Source organism: Homarus americanus, unplaced genomic scaffold (genome assembly GCF_018991925.1).
Source record: "Homarus americanus isolate GMGI-L3 unplaced genomic scaffold, GMGI_Hamer_2.0 scaffold14467, whole genome shotgun sequence".
In the NCBI taxonomy this organism is placed as follows: Eukaryota; Metazoa; Arthropoda; class Malacostraca; order Decapoda; family Nephropidae; genus Homarus; species Homarus americanus.
This window is the reverse complement of record NW_024733734.1, coordinates 3,573,031-3,591,491: the sequence shown is the minus strand read 5'-3', so window position 1 is coordinate 3,591,491 and position 18,461 is coordinate 3,573,031. Positions and strand designations below refer to the sequence as shown.

Sequence of the window (18,461 nt, the reverse complement as noted above, 5' to 3'; positions counted from 1 at the left end):
TGTGTGTGTGTGTGTGTGTGTGTGTGTGTGTGTGTGTGTGTGTGTGTGTGTGTGTGTGTGTGTGTGTGTGTGTGTGTGTGTGTGTGTGTGTGTGTGTGTGTGTGTGTGTGTGTGTGTGTGTGTGTGTGTGTGTGTGTGTGTGTGTGTGTGTGTGTGTGTGTGTGTGTGTGTGTGTGTGTGTGTGTGTGTGTGTGTGTGTGTGTGTGTGTGTGTGTGTGTGTGTGTGTGTGTGTGTGTGTGTGTGTGTGTGTGTGTGTGTGTGTGTGTGTGTGTGTGTGTGTGTGTGTGTGTGTGTGTGTGTGTGTGTGTGTGTGTGTGTGTGTGTGTGTGTGTGTGTGTGTGTGTGTGTGTGTGTGTGTGTGTGTGTGTGTGTGTGTGTGTGTGTGTGTGTGTGTGTGTGTGTGTGTGTGTGTGTGTGTGTGTGTGTGTGTGTGTGTGTGTGTGTGTGTGTGTGTGTGTGTGTGTGTGTGTGTGTGTGTGTGTGTGTGTGTGTGTGTGTGTGTGTGTGTGTGTGTGTGTGTGTGTGTGTGTGTGTGTGTGTGTGTGTGTGTGTGTGTGTGTGTGTGTGTGTGTGTGTGTGTGTGTGTGTGTGTGTGTGTGTGTGTGTGTGTGTGTGTGTGTGTGTGTGTGTGTGTGTGTGTGTGTGTGTGTGTGTGTGTGTGTGTGTGTGTGTGTGTGTGTGTGTGTGTGTGTGTGTGTGTGTGTGTGTGTGTGTGTGTGTGTGTGTGTGTGTGTGTGTGTGTGTGTGTGTGTGTGTGTGTGTGTGTGTGTGTGTGTGTGTGTGTGTGTGTGTGTGTGTGTGTGTGTGTGTGTGTGTGTGTGTGTGTGTGTGTGTGTGTGTGTGTGTGTGTGTGTGTGTGTGTGTGTGTGTGTGTGTGTGTGTGTGTGTGTGTGTGTGTGTGTGTGTGTGTGTGGTGTGTGTGTGTGTGTGTGTTTTTGGGGTCAAGGGAGGGTTACGTGGTCAGTTCCCCGCCCCTCCTCCCTCAACGTGGCTAATTGTGATAGGGAGATGAATTTGATAACATGATGATCCTTATTAAATTCTCTCTGAAACGTTTTATAAGGTATCCTTAAACAAAATATTTCTACATGCTATAATAATGTGAATTCCATTCTTTTATTAAAAAACGAAAGAAATGTTAATACCGGAGTCAGTAAACTCGGTTCTAATTTTGTTAGACGCACCATTTTTTTTAGCAAAATAATCCTGAATACTTTATCTAAAAGTTTGGCTAAATAAATGTTTTAAAAAACAAAAGCTCTATATGATATGGGCATGAATAGGGCTGTGTTACAGCAAATACAGTGTGTTATTTTCCAAGAGTAAACAATGCAGCTTGTAGGAGCTTTTGTTATTTACACAAACACCAATGTACAAGTACAATATTGTTCACACTATAAACAAAATAATGTATACTATTGTACTACTATACAGTAATGTACTCACCAGCAGATTCTGTCATCTTTAGCCGAGAGTAGGCAGACACTTCATGTCTTAACACTTGTGATGAAGGTTGGGTGGGAGATTATTGGGTCTTATGATGTCTTGAATGACATTATTTTTTACTTGAGGTATATACATAGTACTACAGTACACTCTATTATATATGTAGGGTTCAGGTATTACTAAACACAGATTATTACAATGTAATATCTTTACTAATTAATGAAAAACAAATAAGCAATATTGTATCATGAATGAGCCTAAAACAAAATTAATTCCATTAATTGTTATCAATGCCGTCTGCTCCCCCATTGCTGGCTGGGAGGAGGGGGGGTATCAGCAGCCAGGAGGGGAGATTCACACTTACTCAAGGATTATGAAAGGCAGAGGGGTTTAATTTTTTGCTTATAAAATGCTACTGACTTGACTTAAGAGAATATAACTTGCATTGCTAGAATTCTTGTAAGATAGCGATTAATTTGAGTACAAACATCCCTTAATTTGCACCAGACATCATAATTTTAGTAATTTTCTTAGCACATTTGATTACAGGTTGTGATAATTTATATGGTTGCTCAGCAGTTGCTACATCACTAGTGTATAACGAGTCTCCATATGCCCTGGTTTATTTATTGATCAGTTGTATTAAGTGCAAAGTAGTCCTGTCGAGCCATCATGTATCAATTAATTTTAAAATAAAAATTATAATGTAAAATGTTATAAGACAATGGTTTAGTAGTGCTGTTATTGTATGTGCTGTGTAAGTGTCTTGGCATGTCACTTCACCACTTGACTCCTGAACAAACTCTTCATCAACGCCTTCAAATACTACAATGTGCTTGGCAAGCTCAAAACACACACACACACACACACTCCATCCTTGACCACCGAAGGGTCAAGACATACCTGGCGCTCCTCTGGCAGCAGCCAGGTCAACTTTTATGTTGGCCTATACCAACTCCTTCCCCTGAACCCCTCCTCCCCACCGGAATATCAACAAGTTCTCGCCAGAAGTTACTATTTCATTTAGGAAATGAATGGAACCAGTGTTGAATAGTGGTGAACTGTTCTTAAGTCAGGGAAAACGAGTCAAACCCAAGCTAACCTTCACACAGTGAGGTCCCAGGTACCAAATGATAACTGCCCGTGAGACTCAACAACACCAGCTATGTGTTAATCTGTCCACGATAGGGATGCCTGGGACCACACCTCACTCACTCCTGTGACACCAGACCATGTGGTGTCCCCATGATGCTACGACACCACGTAGTGAATTAGTGAATGAGTTACTCCAGCATCATGTGAAGTTCCTCATAACACCATCTGTGAGGGAATTACTACACCACGTGATGCCCCTTATAATACCACCTGTGAGGGAATTACTACACCACATCAAACCCCTCATAACACCATTTGTGAGGGAATTACTACACCACGTGATGCCCCTCATAACACCATCTGTGAGGGAATTACTACACCACGTGATGCCCCTCATAATACCACCTGTGAGGGAATTACTACACCACATCAAACCCCTCATAACACCATTTGTGAGGGAATTACTACACCACGTGATGCCCCTCATGACACCATCTTTGAGGGAACTACTACACCACGTGAGGTCCCTCATAACACCATCTGTGAGGGAATTACTACACCACGTGATGCCCCTCATAATACCACCTGTGAGGGACTTACTACACCACATCAAGCCCCTCATCACACCATTTGTGAGGGAATTACTACACCACGTGATGCCCCTTATAACAACATCTGTGAGGGAATTACTACACCATGTCAACCCCTCATAACACCATCTGTGAGGGAATTACTACACCACATCAGGCCCCTCATAACACCATCTGTGACGGAGTTACTACACTACGTGTCTGTTGTTCAACACTTCAGCGTAAATGATCTACGTGAAATCTACTGTAAACATTAATCTGTATGTTCACTGTTTGTTCCTTTACCTTTCTCTAATGAAAGCTTTTGTTAAACCACCAATGTATGTAATAAGTAATTTATGTCCAATGTATATTTTCAGCCTTCGGGCTGCAGAACTTTTTCAATAAACCGTTAATTATTATTATTATTATTACACGCACACACCCACACCCACCACCCACTCACCCACCCACCCACCCACCCAGGGAATTAAGACAGCAAGCATAAGGAGGGGCTGTCTCCACCTTTCAGTCACTCACCTGTGGCATCCCCCAAGGCACCAAGATGGGACCACTCTGCTTCCTTATGCTCATCAATGATGCCCTAAGAGAAACCCCTGCTCGCTGGAAATATGTCGACGACTCCACCATTGGGATCAGCGTCAACAATTCTGCTCCCGACTATACCGCCCTTCAGGATTTATTGAACAGTCTCCAAAACTGGGCCACCAACAACCATGTCACCATCAACCATACCAAGACCATGGTTATGCACATCAACCTCTCCTCCGACATTGTCCCACCTCCTTCCATTACTTTAGGTCTGAACACACTCCAGATTGTAGATTCCACGAAGCTCCTCGGCGTCACCACAGACAACAAACTAAATTGGAAACCACACGTCAGTGAAGTTGTCAACTCCTCCAGTTTCCGTCTCCACCTCCTCCGCCGACTCAAGTCCCTCGGAGTTCCTGCACCCGAGCTCCTCAGTGTTTACACAACATTCATACTTCCCAAGCTCACCTATGCCTCCTCTACCTGGTCTTCCTCCCTAAATGCCACACAACGTAAACACCTAGAAAAAGTGCAAAAGAGGGCATGCAAGATTATTCTCTCCCCTTCCTACTCCACATATCAAGAAGTGCTCAACACACTGACCCTTTCGACTCTCACTGACCATCACCACGACCTCATCTGCAAATTTGGTAGAAGCTTCTACACCATCCTCGACACCGGCTCCTACTACCACCTGAGATCCCTAGCCCGAGAATTGCTGTTCGACACCACAACCGCATCCAGCTAACGTGCTCAACTGATGCTATAAGAACAGCCCAGTCCCAACCATTGTAAAATTATCAATAACCTTAATAAACCAGTGTATTCACTCCCAGTAAATACTACTTCTTGCACTGTCACTATGTTGAAATGCACTGTAGTTTGAGCTTTTCCCCATCTAGTTATTATAGATCTTATTTGTGTCACTTATGTTACTTGTATATTATTTGTAATTCGAAACCCATTCCCCAAATATGTAACTGTATATTTTCAGCCTTCTGGCTGCCAAGCTCTTTCAATAAACCGTTAATTATTATTATTATTATTATTATTATTATTATTATTATTATTATTTAAGGTCTTATTGTATGACACATCTGCGTGTGTGTGACTGCGAGTTAAATATCAGCTGTTGAGGAGCGCTTGGCAACACTACTTTCCACTCCATCTCTCTAATTACCCACACCTTTCTGCTTTCTCACTCCATATTTTAAAATGTTATGTAATGTCATGTTGAAGGGATACAACTTTGCTCATATATTCTTATACAGGTAGACCCCGACTTACGACTGCTTGGACTTACGACCGTCGGGACTTACGACCGCCGCAGTTGTGACCATTTTTATTTTTTTATTTTTTTCTCAAATGACACACGCATTTTCTATACCGAAACGTTTCCAGTTAATGTAGTCTCCATGTATAATTAGAAAATTATGGGGGCCCCATGTGCATTCAGCTGACTACATTAAAGGTAAGTGCTCAGTCACACTGTATCCATTATTTTTTTTTTATCATCTATGTCGGACTTACGACCATTCGGACTTACGACCTGGATTTGGGTCCCTAACCCCATTGTAAGTCGGGGAGCACCTGTAATTATTGCAATCTCCCTAAAAATACTTGAGGTTTTGTGTTTATCCAAGACATCCTCTGGTCATGATGTAAGGGTCTGTTTTTCCTTACTTCATATTTACTGTAATCTATTTATTCTTCTTTTCTATACTTATATACTTGCTTCATATATATTATTGTATTTTCTGAATTTTATGCCCTTACTTTCTCTCAATTATATCCGTGGTTTAGTTATATTCTATACCATGTATTAGTCTGGGAAACCATGTCATTATTATTATAACACTTACTATACTTACAACGGTAGCCTGCCACCACCCAGACTTTATTAGAATATAACATATCTCAATGAACTGTTAGGTAGTGTGCTAGCGAGCTTCTAGGCACGTGAGTTACAAAGTTATTTTCTGAAAACCAACGGGTAGAAGGGATAGATCGGTGATACTCCTAGTTTACTAATTTAATATTTATTAACATAAGGAGTGAACAAGATGTTAATTTAGTACACTCAGACAAGACTGGAACACTTAGGTCTTACTTTACACATAGCAAAATACAGTGGGGTATGCTATAACGAACGTAATTGGTTCCAGAACCTCGTTCGTTATAGCATTCGTTCGTTATAGGATTAATCCGTTCCAGGCCCCCAAATACAACCACCTAACACTGAAAAAATTCTGTGGAAAATGTAAAAAATACGGTACTTTATCTTACCTTAGTGTTATTCAGCATGCAGGTACCCCTAAACACTGGCACATCACTATCACTTGCACTGGGAGTCTTGGCTTTAAGGTCCTCAAACAATTGTCTGGCCTTCTCACAAATTATAGCTTCACTAATGTTACCACCTGCCATTTCTTTCTCCTTTATCCACACTAAGAGTAAATTTTCCATCTCTTCAATCACATTACACTTTGCTTTGCTAAGTCTAAAGATTCCCTTAGCCACTTGCACAGTTTTTAACTCCTCTTTATTCTTCAAAATCGTACATATAGTCGATTTAGCCATCCCATATTCATCACTAAGTTTCGCAATGCTTCTTCCATTCTCACGTTTCTTTATAATTTCTTTCTTAGTTTCAAGGGTTATTAGCTTTCTCACTCGCTTTGGACGACTCATTGTTACAATTGTATACTTGTATAACAAAATAGTTATACAAATAACGCGAATTTCCACATCAAAAGACGAAATTTCAACAATAACAGTGGTGCACTGGCTACACAATGAGACAAAGATGGCGCCTGACGCTCTTGTTGTGGGTCGCGGTACAACAATATTCATGCGCCAGGCGAAATAGTCCGGTATTCAACCGCGTTCGTTGTAGGAGTTGCGTTCGTTATAGCATTCTCAATTTTATAGGTAAAACCGTTCGTTATAGGAATATTCGTAGTAGGATCCGTTCGTTATAGCATACCCCACTGTAGATCTTCATTTCTTGATTACAACATTACACACTCATTATATTACTTCATTGTCAATACAGATGATTATATAACACACACTCGACAAGATCCAAAATTAAGATATTAAACACATCATGTTAGTTTGGAATGAACAACATGGCACTTTAGCTAGAACTCAATGGTAATACACCTGGTTGGTGGACTCAACTCCAATAACATGGTACCACTAGTAACACCAACATTCATGGGTTCAATACTCAACCTGGGATAACTATATTCCTGCTAATTATCCCCAATCATCATTACCAATACTGCTCAATACATATAACCAAGATCAATGGACCGGACAAGACTGAGTCCACTGGTCGCAGGAGTTGTTTATGACATAGACAGCCGAAGCTCGCTCGCAAGGAGTGCCCGGGGGTAGACTCTGTGCAGTGTCTTCGCACGGCGTTCCCTGGGTAGTCCTGTCCTTGGATTCTAATCTCGCCATATTAAAGACATCCTTCAAGGACCATCTTGTCCATTGGTGGCTACCGCACCTCGGTAGTGGTGCCAACACAGACAGTACCTGGAGATGCGTTGAGGAAGAGTCACGAGCGTGTAAATGTCTTACTCAAATACTCATAACTATACGTCTGGCAACAATACAGACGACACTTTACTCGAATTACTTGGCACATGATTATTTCACTATGTTAAAACATGAACACTGATATTCACAAAATCGACTGAGTTAAACTGACTTAACCTGGCGGCGGGAAACAATCGTTCACATACCTGGAGATGCGTTGAGGAAGAGTCACAAGCGTGTGAGTCTTCCTCATGCATTCGCTTATATGTGAGCCTCGGGCAGTTCTGGCCTATGCATGCATACCAGAAAGGCTAATCTCACCAACGACAGAAATTCTATTCAAGTCAGTCGCTGTACACTCAACTATGGAAATCAGTGTCACTGGTCAGGTGAATTTCTTACGTGTATTTTTATAATCTAATCAGAGATTGAGTTTGTCAGGAAAAAGTGAAGTGGACATTAAACACGCACTAACAGCTCTACTTACCGGAAAATCGCAACCCACAGCCTAGGAATTCTTTCTGGGGAGCTGTTAGGTCTTGGAGATTTTGAGTTTGGTAGAATCTCTTCAGGAGATTAATGACTTTCTTAAATAGACAACTGGCACTAACTAAGCTACTAACATCAGTTTCTCTGATGTTTGGGCATCAAAATAACCTAACTTCAGTAGCACTTGGAAACTCATGGCTGTCCCCAAGGACGATATAAGGATATGCCACTCATACTGACAGACTTGACACTCACTTACTTGACAAGTTTTACCAACAATAAAGACAGTTGAAGCTTTCAACATCACTCACAATGGATCTTGAATATTCCAACTGTAATCAGACATATCTAAGTTGCCTCAACATATACAACTACAGTTGCAGTTTCAAATTCTGTGTCGTTATACCAAGGAATAACGAAGTCTCGGGTGTACAGTATTACCCCGCTTTACACGGTTTCACTTTGCGCGATTTCTCATTTACGCGGTACGTTGCCAGAACCGGACTTTCGCTTTCTGCGGTGCATCTTCTCATATACTCGTGAAGTATAATTTTTTTTTATTTTTTATTTAGCTCATAAAATTCATACAAATTACCCAGCCAGAATATAATTTACATTGCTGGAATTCTTACAATGTGATGATCATTTTGAATATAAACATCATGGATTTTGCATTAGACATACAAATTTTAGATCTAATGTAATAATTTGGTTTACACAAAGCAAGTATTTTATCTTTTGTGCAAAATATATGAAGTTTACATTAAAAATATTCCCTGACCTGCAAGGAATCCAGAAATGTCAATTATATTATCCTAACTTTAGTCTGAGTTATTATTTATTACTAAAAATGTAAATTACTATTTTCTCCCAAAGCTTCTCTGGTAGGGAGGGACCGACCCAGCTAGGGCCAAGTATTTTGATTGACACATAGTGTCCTTGAAGAAAATTTCTTTGTTTATTTAATGAAGATATATGTTTTAGCTCATAAAATTCATACAAATTACCCGGCCAGAATATAATTTACATTGCTGGAATTCTTACAATTTGATGATCATTTTGAATATAAACATCATAGATTTTGCATTAGACATACAAATTTTAGATCTAATGTAATAATTTGGTTTACACAAAGCAAATATTTTATCTTTTGTGCAAAATATATGAAGTTTACATTCAAAATATTCCCTGACCTGCAAGGAATCCAGAAATGTCAATTATATTATCCTAACTTTAGTCTTAGGTATTATTTATTACTTAAAGTTAAAATCTAGTTTTTCACCCAACATTTCTCTGGTAGGGAGGGAAGGTGGGGGGGGAGGGTTGGGACCGACCGACCGACCATCTAGCGCGGTTGGAAGAGGGGGGGAGGCAAATTGGGGTACTTTGACAGATAGTGTCATGAAGAATATTTTTTTTTTATTAACTGAAGATATTTGTTTTAGCTCATAAAATTCATACAAATTACTGGACCAGAATATAATTTACATTGCTGGAATTCTTACAGTATGATGATCATTTTGAATATAAACATCATGGATTTTGCATTAGACATACAAATTTTAGATCTAATGTAATAATTTGGTTTACACTAAGCAATTATTTTATCTTTTGTGCAAAATATATGAAGTTTACATTCAAAATATTCCCTGACCTGCAAGGAATCCAGAAATGTCAATTATATTATCCTAACTTTAGTCTGAGGTATTATTTATTACTAAACGTTAAAATCTAGTGTTTCACCCAATCATTTCTCAGAGAGGTAGGGGCCAGTGAGCTGGGAAGAGGGGGGGGGAATTTGAGTCCATTATTTGAATGGACATTAACCTGGCGACTGTATTTCTCTTAAATATTAATTGTGTGAGCATACCATCATAAAATTTAGATGTTATTTTTTCTACAACATAGGTATTGTCGGAAAAAGTGGAGTTTGGAGGTTGGGCCAGTCTCTATTGGAATTAATCCCATATGTTCTGTTGTTCACTTTACGCGGTTTTCACTTTCCGCGGTATCCCGTGGGTTCAATTGACTACTGTACTCTAAAGTTGAGGAAAATGGAGGACTCAGACATCCTGAAGTGATGAGAAAACGGACTCCTCAGACGGGGGACTCAAATAAAGAAAGTATAGCTACATGTTTTGTGGGCTATTGAGCGTAATATGAATCGTCTGATTTTACGTTAACTGACGTGTATGACCGTGGTCATTACAATGAGACCCACTAATCCCCCAACTAAGAAACGTTGACCTGACATTCCATCAGGTCAGTAATATGAGACCACTAATCCTCCACCTGACATTGCATCAGGTCAGGTCAGGTACACGAGACCCACTAATCTCCCACAGCTCCATAGGAGTGGAAATTACCTGTCTTCGTTGTAACACACAGCTTCATTCATGCCCATATCATATAGATTTTTAATTTTTAAATATGTTTATGTTACCAAAATTTTAGATTACTATTTTGGATTATTATAGAAAAGAAATGGAGTTTCTAACTTAATTAGAGCTGCATTTGCAAACTCTGGTAGTTTAGATTCGAGGAAAACATGCCCAGCACCCAGAAATGTTCTGGGGCTGTGGGCTAGTGTCTGTCTGTGCAAGATATTTAGTTTAGACACTCGGAAACTTTTCCCAGTAACCGGAAAAGGTTCCGGGATAAGGAATTTTTCCATGTTTGAGAAAGTCGTCTGGTTACCCGGAAATCTCTCATCCCCGGAAGTGCTCTGCACCAATTGTTCCAGCTAACGGGGATATTACTGTATCTCCATGTCGTCTGTGCAGTTACTACAATAGATACTGTATAATTGATAATTTGTTTAATTTTCTTATTATGGCAAATTTAAATTACAGTATTACCCCGCTTTACACGGTTTCACTTTCCGCGATTTCTCATTTACGCGGTACCTTGCCAGAACCGGACTTTCACTTTCTGCGGTGCATCTACTCATATACGCGTGAAGTATAATTTTTATTTTTTTTATTTAGCTCATAAAATTCAAACAAATTACCCGGCCAGAATATAATTTACATTGCTGGAATTCTTACAATATGATGATCATTTTGAATATAAACATCATGGATTTTGCATTAGACATACAAATTTTAGATCTAATGTAATAATTTGGTTTACACAAAGCAAGTATTTTATCTTTTGTGCAAAATATATGAAGTTTTCATTCAAAATATTCCCTGACCTGCAAGGAATCCAGAAATGTCAATTATATTATCCTAACTTTAGTCTGAGTTATTATTTATTACTAAAAATGTAAATTACTATTTTCTCGCAAACATTTCTCTGGTAGGGAGGGAAGGTGGGGCGTAGGGAGGGAGGGAGAGAGGGACCCAGCGATCCTGGGAAGAGGGGGGGAAGCCGGAGGTGGGGTATTTTGATTGACAGATAGTGTCTTGAAGGTTTATTTAGTGAAGATATTTGTTTTAGCTCATAAAATTCATACAAATTACCCAGCCAGAATATAATTTACATTGCTGGAATTCTTACAATATGATGATCATTTTGAATATACACATCATGGATTATGCATTAGACATACAAATTTTAGATCTAATGTAATAATTTGGTTTACATAAAGCAAATATTTTATCTTTTGTGCAAAATATATGAAGTTTACATTCAAAATATTCCCTGACCTGCAAGGAATCCAGAAATGTCAATTATATTATCCTAACTTTAGTCTGAGGTATTATTTATTACTAAACGTTAAAATCTAGTGTTTTCACCCAATCATTTCTCAGAGAGGTAGGAGCTAGTGAGCTGGGAAGAGGGGGTGGGGGATTTGAGTCCATTATTTGAATGGACATTAACCTGGCGACTGTATTTCTCTTAAATATTAATTGTGTGAGCATACCATCATAAAATTTAGATGTTATTTTTACTACAACATAGGTATTGTGTCGGAAAAAGTGGAGTTTGGTGGTCGGGCCAGTCTCTATTGGAATTAATCCCATATGTTCTGTTGTTCACTTTACGCGGTTTTCACTTTCCGCGGTACCCTGTGGGTTCAATTGACCGCGTAAATCGGGGTACTACTGTATTCCACTTTTTGAAATGTTGTGAAAGTATTGTCTGGTATTGGCCCAATTTTCACCGATACTGTACATCCAAAATTAACCGATACCACCGATACCGATACTTCGGCACATCTCTGAATGAAGGGAGTATATACAGTCGACCCTCGTTAATTTGGTCCCCTTTAATCCGGATTTTGGATAATTCGGACAAAATCTGAACTTTTTTTTTTTTTTTTTTTTTTCATAGATTTGTAGGAATATTACCTACGTGGACCTTAAGCTAGAATACTGGTCCACCCACTGCTGGGATAAAACACCAGCGTCTTTTGGTTAAATGTAACATCTCCACCACTAGTGTGGGGGATGCAACTTTTAGCTTCAGACATGAAAAATATTTACCATTTACTGCCAGTAAACAATGGAAACGTAAAATATGTACCAAATAGTAATGAAAAGGTTGTGCAGTTCCTTCAGCAAATGAAGCTCATCAACTTACAATAGGCTAAATTACCTTTCAGCGTGTTTCAGTAGTCTATGTTGAAGTTCTTAGCATAGGCTAACTTATCATATCATATCACAGGTATCACAGTTCTCATTGATCTACAAAAATACCCAGTAATAAAACCTTTTGATATTTCACGCTTAATATAATACCGGTAATCTACTTCAACCTCCTATTGTTTACAGCGACACATGGCCTACCACCAGCTGTTGAGTATCAGCTACGGTGTACGTGTTTTTCGAATCGTTTTCAGTTAAAAAACTGTTACATCACATGTATATTTTACCTTAACTGTGCCTGAATGAATATATTCTCGGAAATAAATAGTAGTTTTGCTGAAGCGTGATGTATTTTAATGTAAAATAGGATAAAATACATGGCGAAAACAAAAGATTTTACCTAACCTTCCGATGTTCAAGAAGAAGTTACTCGTTTTTAAATAGTTTTTGGTTAAAATACTGTTATATTACAATGATATTCTATTCATACTGTGCTTGATATAATGCATTCACGGAAATGTAATATTTTTCTGAAATAACGTCGTATTACAGTGGAAAGTAGGATAAAATCTAGCGAAAACAATGACTTTACGCTTTCTGAATATTTTCATTAAAATCCATCAAAATCATTTTCCTTGTCATCGTCTGCAGCACCAAACAGCTTCTCCCAGTCCTCTCCTTGAACAGGGCTAGAGGGAACGTGTTTTTCGAATCGTTTTCAGTTAAAAAACTGTTACATCACACGTATATTTTACCTAAACTGTGCCTGAATGAATATATTCTCGGAAATAAATAGTAGTTTTGCTGAAACGTGATGTATTTCAATGTAAAATAGGATAAAATACATGACGAAAACAAAAGACTTTACCTAAGCTTCCGATGTTCTTGAGATGTTACTCGTTTTTTTAATAGTTTTTGGTTAAAATACTGTTATATTACAATGATATTCTATTCATACTGTGCTTGATATAATACATTCACGGAAATGTAATATTTTTGCTGAAATTACGTACGTATTACAGTGGAAAGTGGGATAAAATTGTGACGAAAACAATGACTTTGAAATATAATGCAATTTTAACCCCTAAATCGGTTAATTCGGACAATCGGCTAAAACGGACACCCTCCTCCCCCTATTAGTCCGAATTAACGAGGGTCGACTGTACTGTATACAGTATTATATTATTGAGCAAATAATGGTACAGGTTGACAATCCCTTATCCGAAATCCTTGGGACCAGATGCATTTCGGTTTTTGGAATTGTTCGGTTTTCAGAATGGTTAGTTTTTTTTTTTTTTTTTTTTTTACAGGGATCAGCCCACCCGGGCACAGGTCACTGACCCACATTGGGGCCTGGGGGCCAAAATATAATAATAATAATAATTATAATAATAATAATAATAATAACAATAATTCATAGGTCTAGGTCGTGTTTCTCACTTTTGATCTTTTTTTCATTCTTGTATTTCTTTATTATTATTATAGTATTATTGTTATTATTATTATTGTTATCATTCTTATTTTATTTTTGTGTATTTTTTCTTAAAATTTTTATTTACTATGAATAATTATTATTATTACTGTATTATCATTATTATTATTATTATTATAATTATTATTACTATTACATTTTCACCCCCCAGGCCCCAATGTGGGTCAGTGACCTGTGCCCGGGTGGGCTAATACAAAAAAAAAAAAATACTCCACAAAAACTTTCGGTTTTTGGAATTTCGGATAAAGGGTTGTCAACCTGTATTATATTGCAGTAAATAGAATACTGTGTATTTTGTGCAGGATATTGAATATGTATAGATGGATACAAAATATGAAAGAGTAATTATATTTCTCCCCTCAGAGTGATCCCAGCAAGATCCAGATGTTACAGAGAAGTGAAGGCTACTCTCCTGTGTTTTGTATGGTTCTACCCACTTCATTAGATAATCGCCCACTGCCTCCTCTTTCACCCACTGATTTTTACGACGAACGATCACCCCAAACTGAAGAAGCTCTTTGTGTCATTCAGCAACAGGTAATGCATGTGGCACTGCTACAATTTTTCATTGAATGTATTTCTTGTAATAAAGTGTCTTTATTCAATAATCCTCACTATATAATTTTTGCATTGGCTTTTCCACACTTGATCTTCGTTTAGAATGGTTATTGGGAGCTACTATAGTATCACGGTCTATCAAGCTGGAGCTACTATAGTATGTGGTCTACCGAGCTGGAGCTACTATAGTATGCGGTGTACTGAGCTGGAGCTACTATAGTATGTGGTCTACGACTGGAGCTACTATAGTATGTGGTCTACCGAGCTGGAGCTACTATAGTATGTGGTCTACCCGAGCTGGAGCTACTATAGTATCTGGGTCTACTGAGCTGGAGCTACTATAGTATGCGGTCTACTGAGCTGGAGCTACTATAGTGTCTGCGGTCTACTGAGCTGGAGCTACTATAGTATGTGAGATACTACCGAGCTGGGCTACTATAGTATCACGGTCTACTGAGCTGGAGCTACTATGGTATGGGTCCTACTGAGCCTGGGCCTATAGTATGTGGTCTACCGAGCTGGAGCTACTTAATTTATGCAGTGTACTGAGCTGGAGCTACTATAGTATGTGGTCCTACCGGGCTGGAGCTACTGGTATGCAGTGTACTGAGCTGGAACTACTATAGTATGCAGTGTGCTGAGCTGGAGCTACTGCAGGCATGCGGTGTGAGCTGGAGCTACTATAATACATGTGGTCTACTGAGCTGGGCTGCACTATGGTATGTGGTGTGCTGAGCTGGAGCTACTGTAGTATGCTGGTCCTACTGAGGCTGGAGCTACTATAGTGTCTTTGATTGTACTGAGCTGGAGCTACTATAGTATGTGGTCTACTGAGCTGGAGCTATGAGCATGCAGTGTACTGAGCTGGAACTACTATGGTATGCAGTGTACTGAGCTGGAGCTACTATGGTATGCAGTGTACTGAGCTGGAGCTACTATGTGTGTGTTCTGCAGGCTGAACTACTATAGTATGTGGTCTCTACCAGGCTAGACTACTATAGTATGTGGTCTACAGGCTGGGCTACTATGGTATGTGGTCTACCGAGCTAGACTACCTGGTATGCAGTGTGCTGAGCTGGAGCTACTATAGTATCACGGTGTGCTGAGCTGGAGCTACTATAGTATGCAGTGTACTGAGCTGGGCTACTATAGTATGTGGTCTACCGAGCTGGAGCTACTATGTGTACAGTGTATGAGCTGGAGCTACTATAGTATGTGTGGTCTACCAAAGCAGGCTACTATAGTATGGGGTGCATGAGGCACAAACTACTATAGTATGCAGTGTGTGCCCCCCTGACTAGACTACTATGGTATGCAGTGTACTGAGCTGGAACTACTATGGTGTGCAGGTGTACTGAGCTGGAGCTACTATGTGTGCGGTGTGCCCCAGGCTGGAGCTGCTATGGTATGTGGTCTGCCCCTGAGCTGGAGCTACTATGAGTATGCAGTGTACTGGGCTGGAGCTACTATATGGTATGCAGTGTGCCTGAGCTGGAGCTACTGTAGTATGCAGTGTGTACTGAGCTGGAGCTACTATAGTGTACAGTGTGCTGAGCTGGAACTACTATGGTATGCAGTGTACTGGCTGGAGCTACTATGGTATGCAGCTAATATGCTGAGCTGGAGCTACTATGGTATGTGGTCTACTGAGCAAGACTACTATGGTATGTGGTCTACCGAGCTGGAGCTACTGGTATGTGGTCTGCTCGAGCTGGAGCTACTATAGTATGCAGTGTGCTGAGCTGGAGCTACTATGGTATGCAGTGTGCTGGGCTGGAGCTACTAAGTGTGTAGTCTCAGGCTGGAGCTACTATAGTATGTGGTCCACCGAGGCTGTGGAGCTACTATGTATGTGGTCTGCTGAGCTGGAGCTACTATAGTATGCAGTGTACTGAGCTGGAGCTACTATAGTATGCAGTGTACTGAGCTGGAACTACTATAGTATGCAGTGTACTGAGCTGGAGCTACTATAGTATGTGGTCTACCGAGCTGGAACTACTATAGTATGCAGTGTACTGAGCTGGAGCTACTATAGTATGCAGTGTACTGAGCTGGAGCTACTGTAGTGTGTGGTCTACCGAGCTGGAACTACTATGGTATGCAGTGTGCTGAGCTGGAGCTACTATGGTATGCAGTGTACTGAGCTGGAGCTACTATGGTGTGTGGTCTCTGAGCTGGAACTACTATAGTATGTGGTCTACTGAGCTGGAGCTACTATGGTATGTGGTCTACCGAGCTGGAGCCACTATAGTATGTGGTCTACCGGGCTGGAGCTATGTTATGCAGTGTGCTGAGCTGGGCTATGGTATGCAGTGTACTGAGCTGGAGCTACTAAAGTATGTAGTCTGCAGGCTGGAGCTACTATGGTATGTGGTCTACCGAGGCTGGAGCTACTATAGTATGTGGTCTACTGAGCTGGAGCTACTATGGTATGCAGTGTGCTGAGCTGGAGCTACTATGGTATACGTGTACTGAGCTGGAACTACTATGGTATGCAGTGTGCTGAGCTGGAGCACTATAGTATGTGGTCTACCGAGCTGGAACTACTATAGTGTGCAGTGTACTGAGCTGGAGCTACTATAGTATACAGTATGCACTGAGCTGGAGCTACTATAGTATGTGGTCTACCCGAGCTGGAACTATAGTATGCAGTGTACTGAGCTGGAGCTACTATGGTATGCAGTGTGTACTGAGCTGGAGCTACTATGGTATGTGGTCTACCGAGCTGGAACTACTATAGTATGCAGTGTACTGAGCTGGAGCTACTATAGTAGCCAAGGTGTGCTGGCTGGGCTACTATAGTATGTGGTCTACAGGCTGGAACTGGTATGCAGTGTGCTGAGCTGGAGCTACTATAGTATGCAGTGTACTGAGCTGGAGCTACTATAGTATGTGGTCTACTGACTGGAGCTACTATAATTATGTGTGGTCTCGATAGACTACTATAGTATGTGATGCCGAGCTGGAGCTACTATGGTATGTGGTCCTGCAGGCTGGAGCTACTATAGTATCACGGTCTACTGAGCTGGAGCTACTATAGTATGTGGTCTCTGAGCTGGAGCTACTATAGTATCACGGTCTGAGCTGGAGCTACTATGGTATGTGGTCTGCGAGCTGGAGCTACTATAGTATGTTGTCTACTGGCTGGAGCTACTATAGAGTATGTGGTCTACTGAGCTGGAGCTACTATAGTATGCAGTGTACTGAGGATTGGAGCTACTATGGTATGCGGTGTGCTGAGCTGGAGCTACTATAGTATGTGGTCTACTGAGCTGGAGCTACTATAGTATGTGGTCTACCCAGCTGGAGCTACTATAGTATCTTGGTCTACTGAGCTAGACTACTATAGTATGTGGTCTACTGAGCTGGAGCTACTATAGTATGTGGTGTACGCTTAGGAACAATATAGTATGTGGTCTGTCGAGCCTGGGCTGCTATAGTCTCACGGTCTACCGAGCTGGAGCTACTATAGTATGTGGTCTACCGAGGCTGGAGCTACTATAGTATGTGGTCTGAGCTGGAGCTACTATAGTATGTGGTCTACCTGGAGCTACTATAGTATCTCTGCGGTCTACTGAGCTGGAGCTACTATAGTATCTGCGGTCTACTGAGCTGAAGCTACTATAGTATGTGGTCTCTGGAGCTACTATAGTACACGACTTGAGCTACTGTAGTGTGGGTCTACCGAGCTGGAGCTACTATAGTGTGCAGTGTGCTGAGCTGGAACTACTATGGTATGTGATTCTGCTGAGCTGAAGCTACTATAGTATGTGGTCTTCCAGCTGGAGCTACTATAGTATGCAGTCTACCAAACTTGACTACTGTAGTATCTGGGTCTACCGAGCTGGAGCTACTATAGTATCACGGTCTACTGAGCTGGAGCTACTATAGTATCTTGGTCTACTGAGCTGAAGCTACTATAGTATTTGGTCTTCGAGCTGGGCTTCTATAGTATGCAGTCTACCGACTTGAGCTACTGTAGTATCACGGTCTACCGAGGCTGGGGCTACTATGGTATCTCGCGGTCTACCTGAGCCTGAAGCTACTATAATATGTGGTCTTCGAGCTGGAGCTACTATAGTATACAGTCTACCGACTTGAGCTACTATAGTATGTGGTCTATCGAGCTGTGGCTTCTATAGTATGTGGTCTACTGAGCTGGAGCTACTATAGTA

General features: G+C 40.6%; 1 protein-coding gene across 1 annotated transcript in view; it reads left to right on the top strand.

The window, feature by feature from the left end:
- Window positions 1-18,461, top strand: part of LOC121869874 — a 105,056-nt gene that overhangs the window by 23,673 nt on the left and 62,922 nt on the right. The window contains exon 4 of the mRNA XM_042371439.1: window positions 14,092-14,265. Coding sequence (XP_042227373.1) covers window positions 14,092-14,265 — 174 coding nt within the window. The remainder of the gene's footprint in view (window positions 1-14,091; window positions 14,266-18,461) is intronic.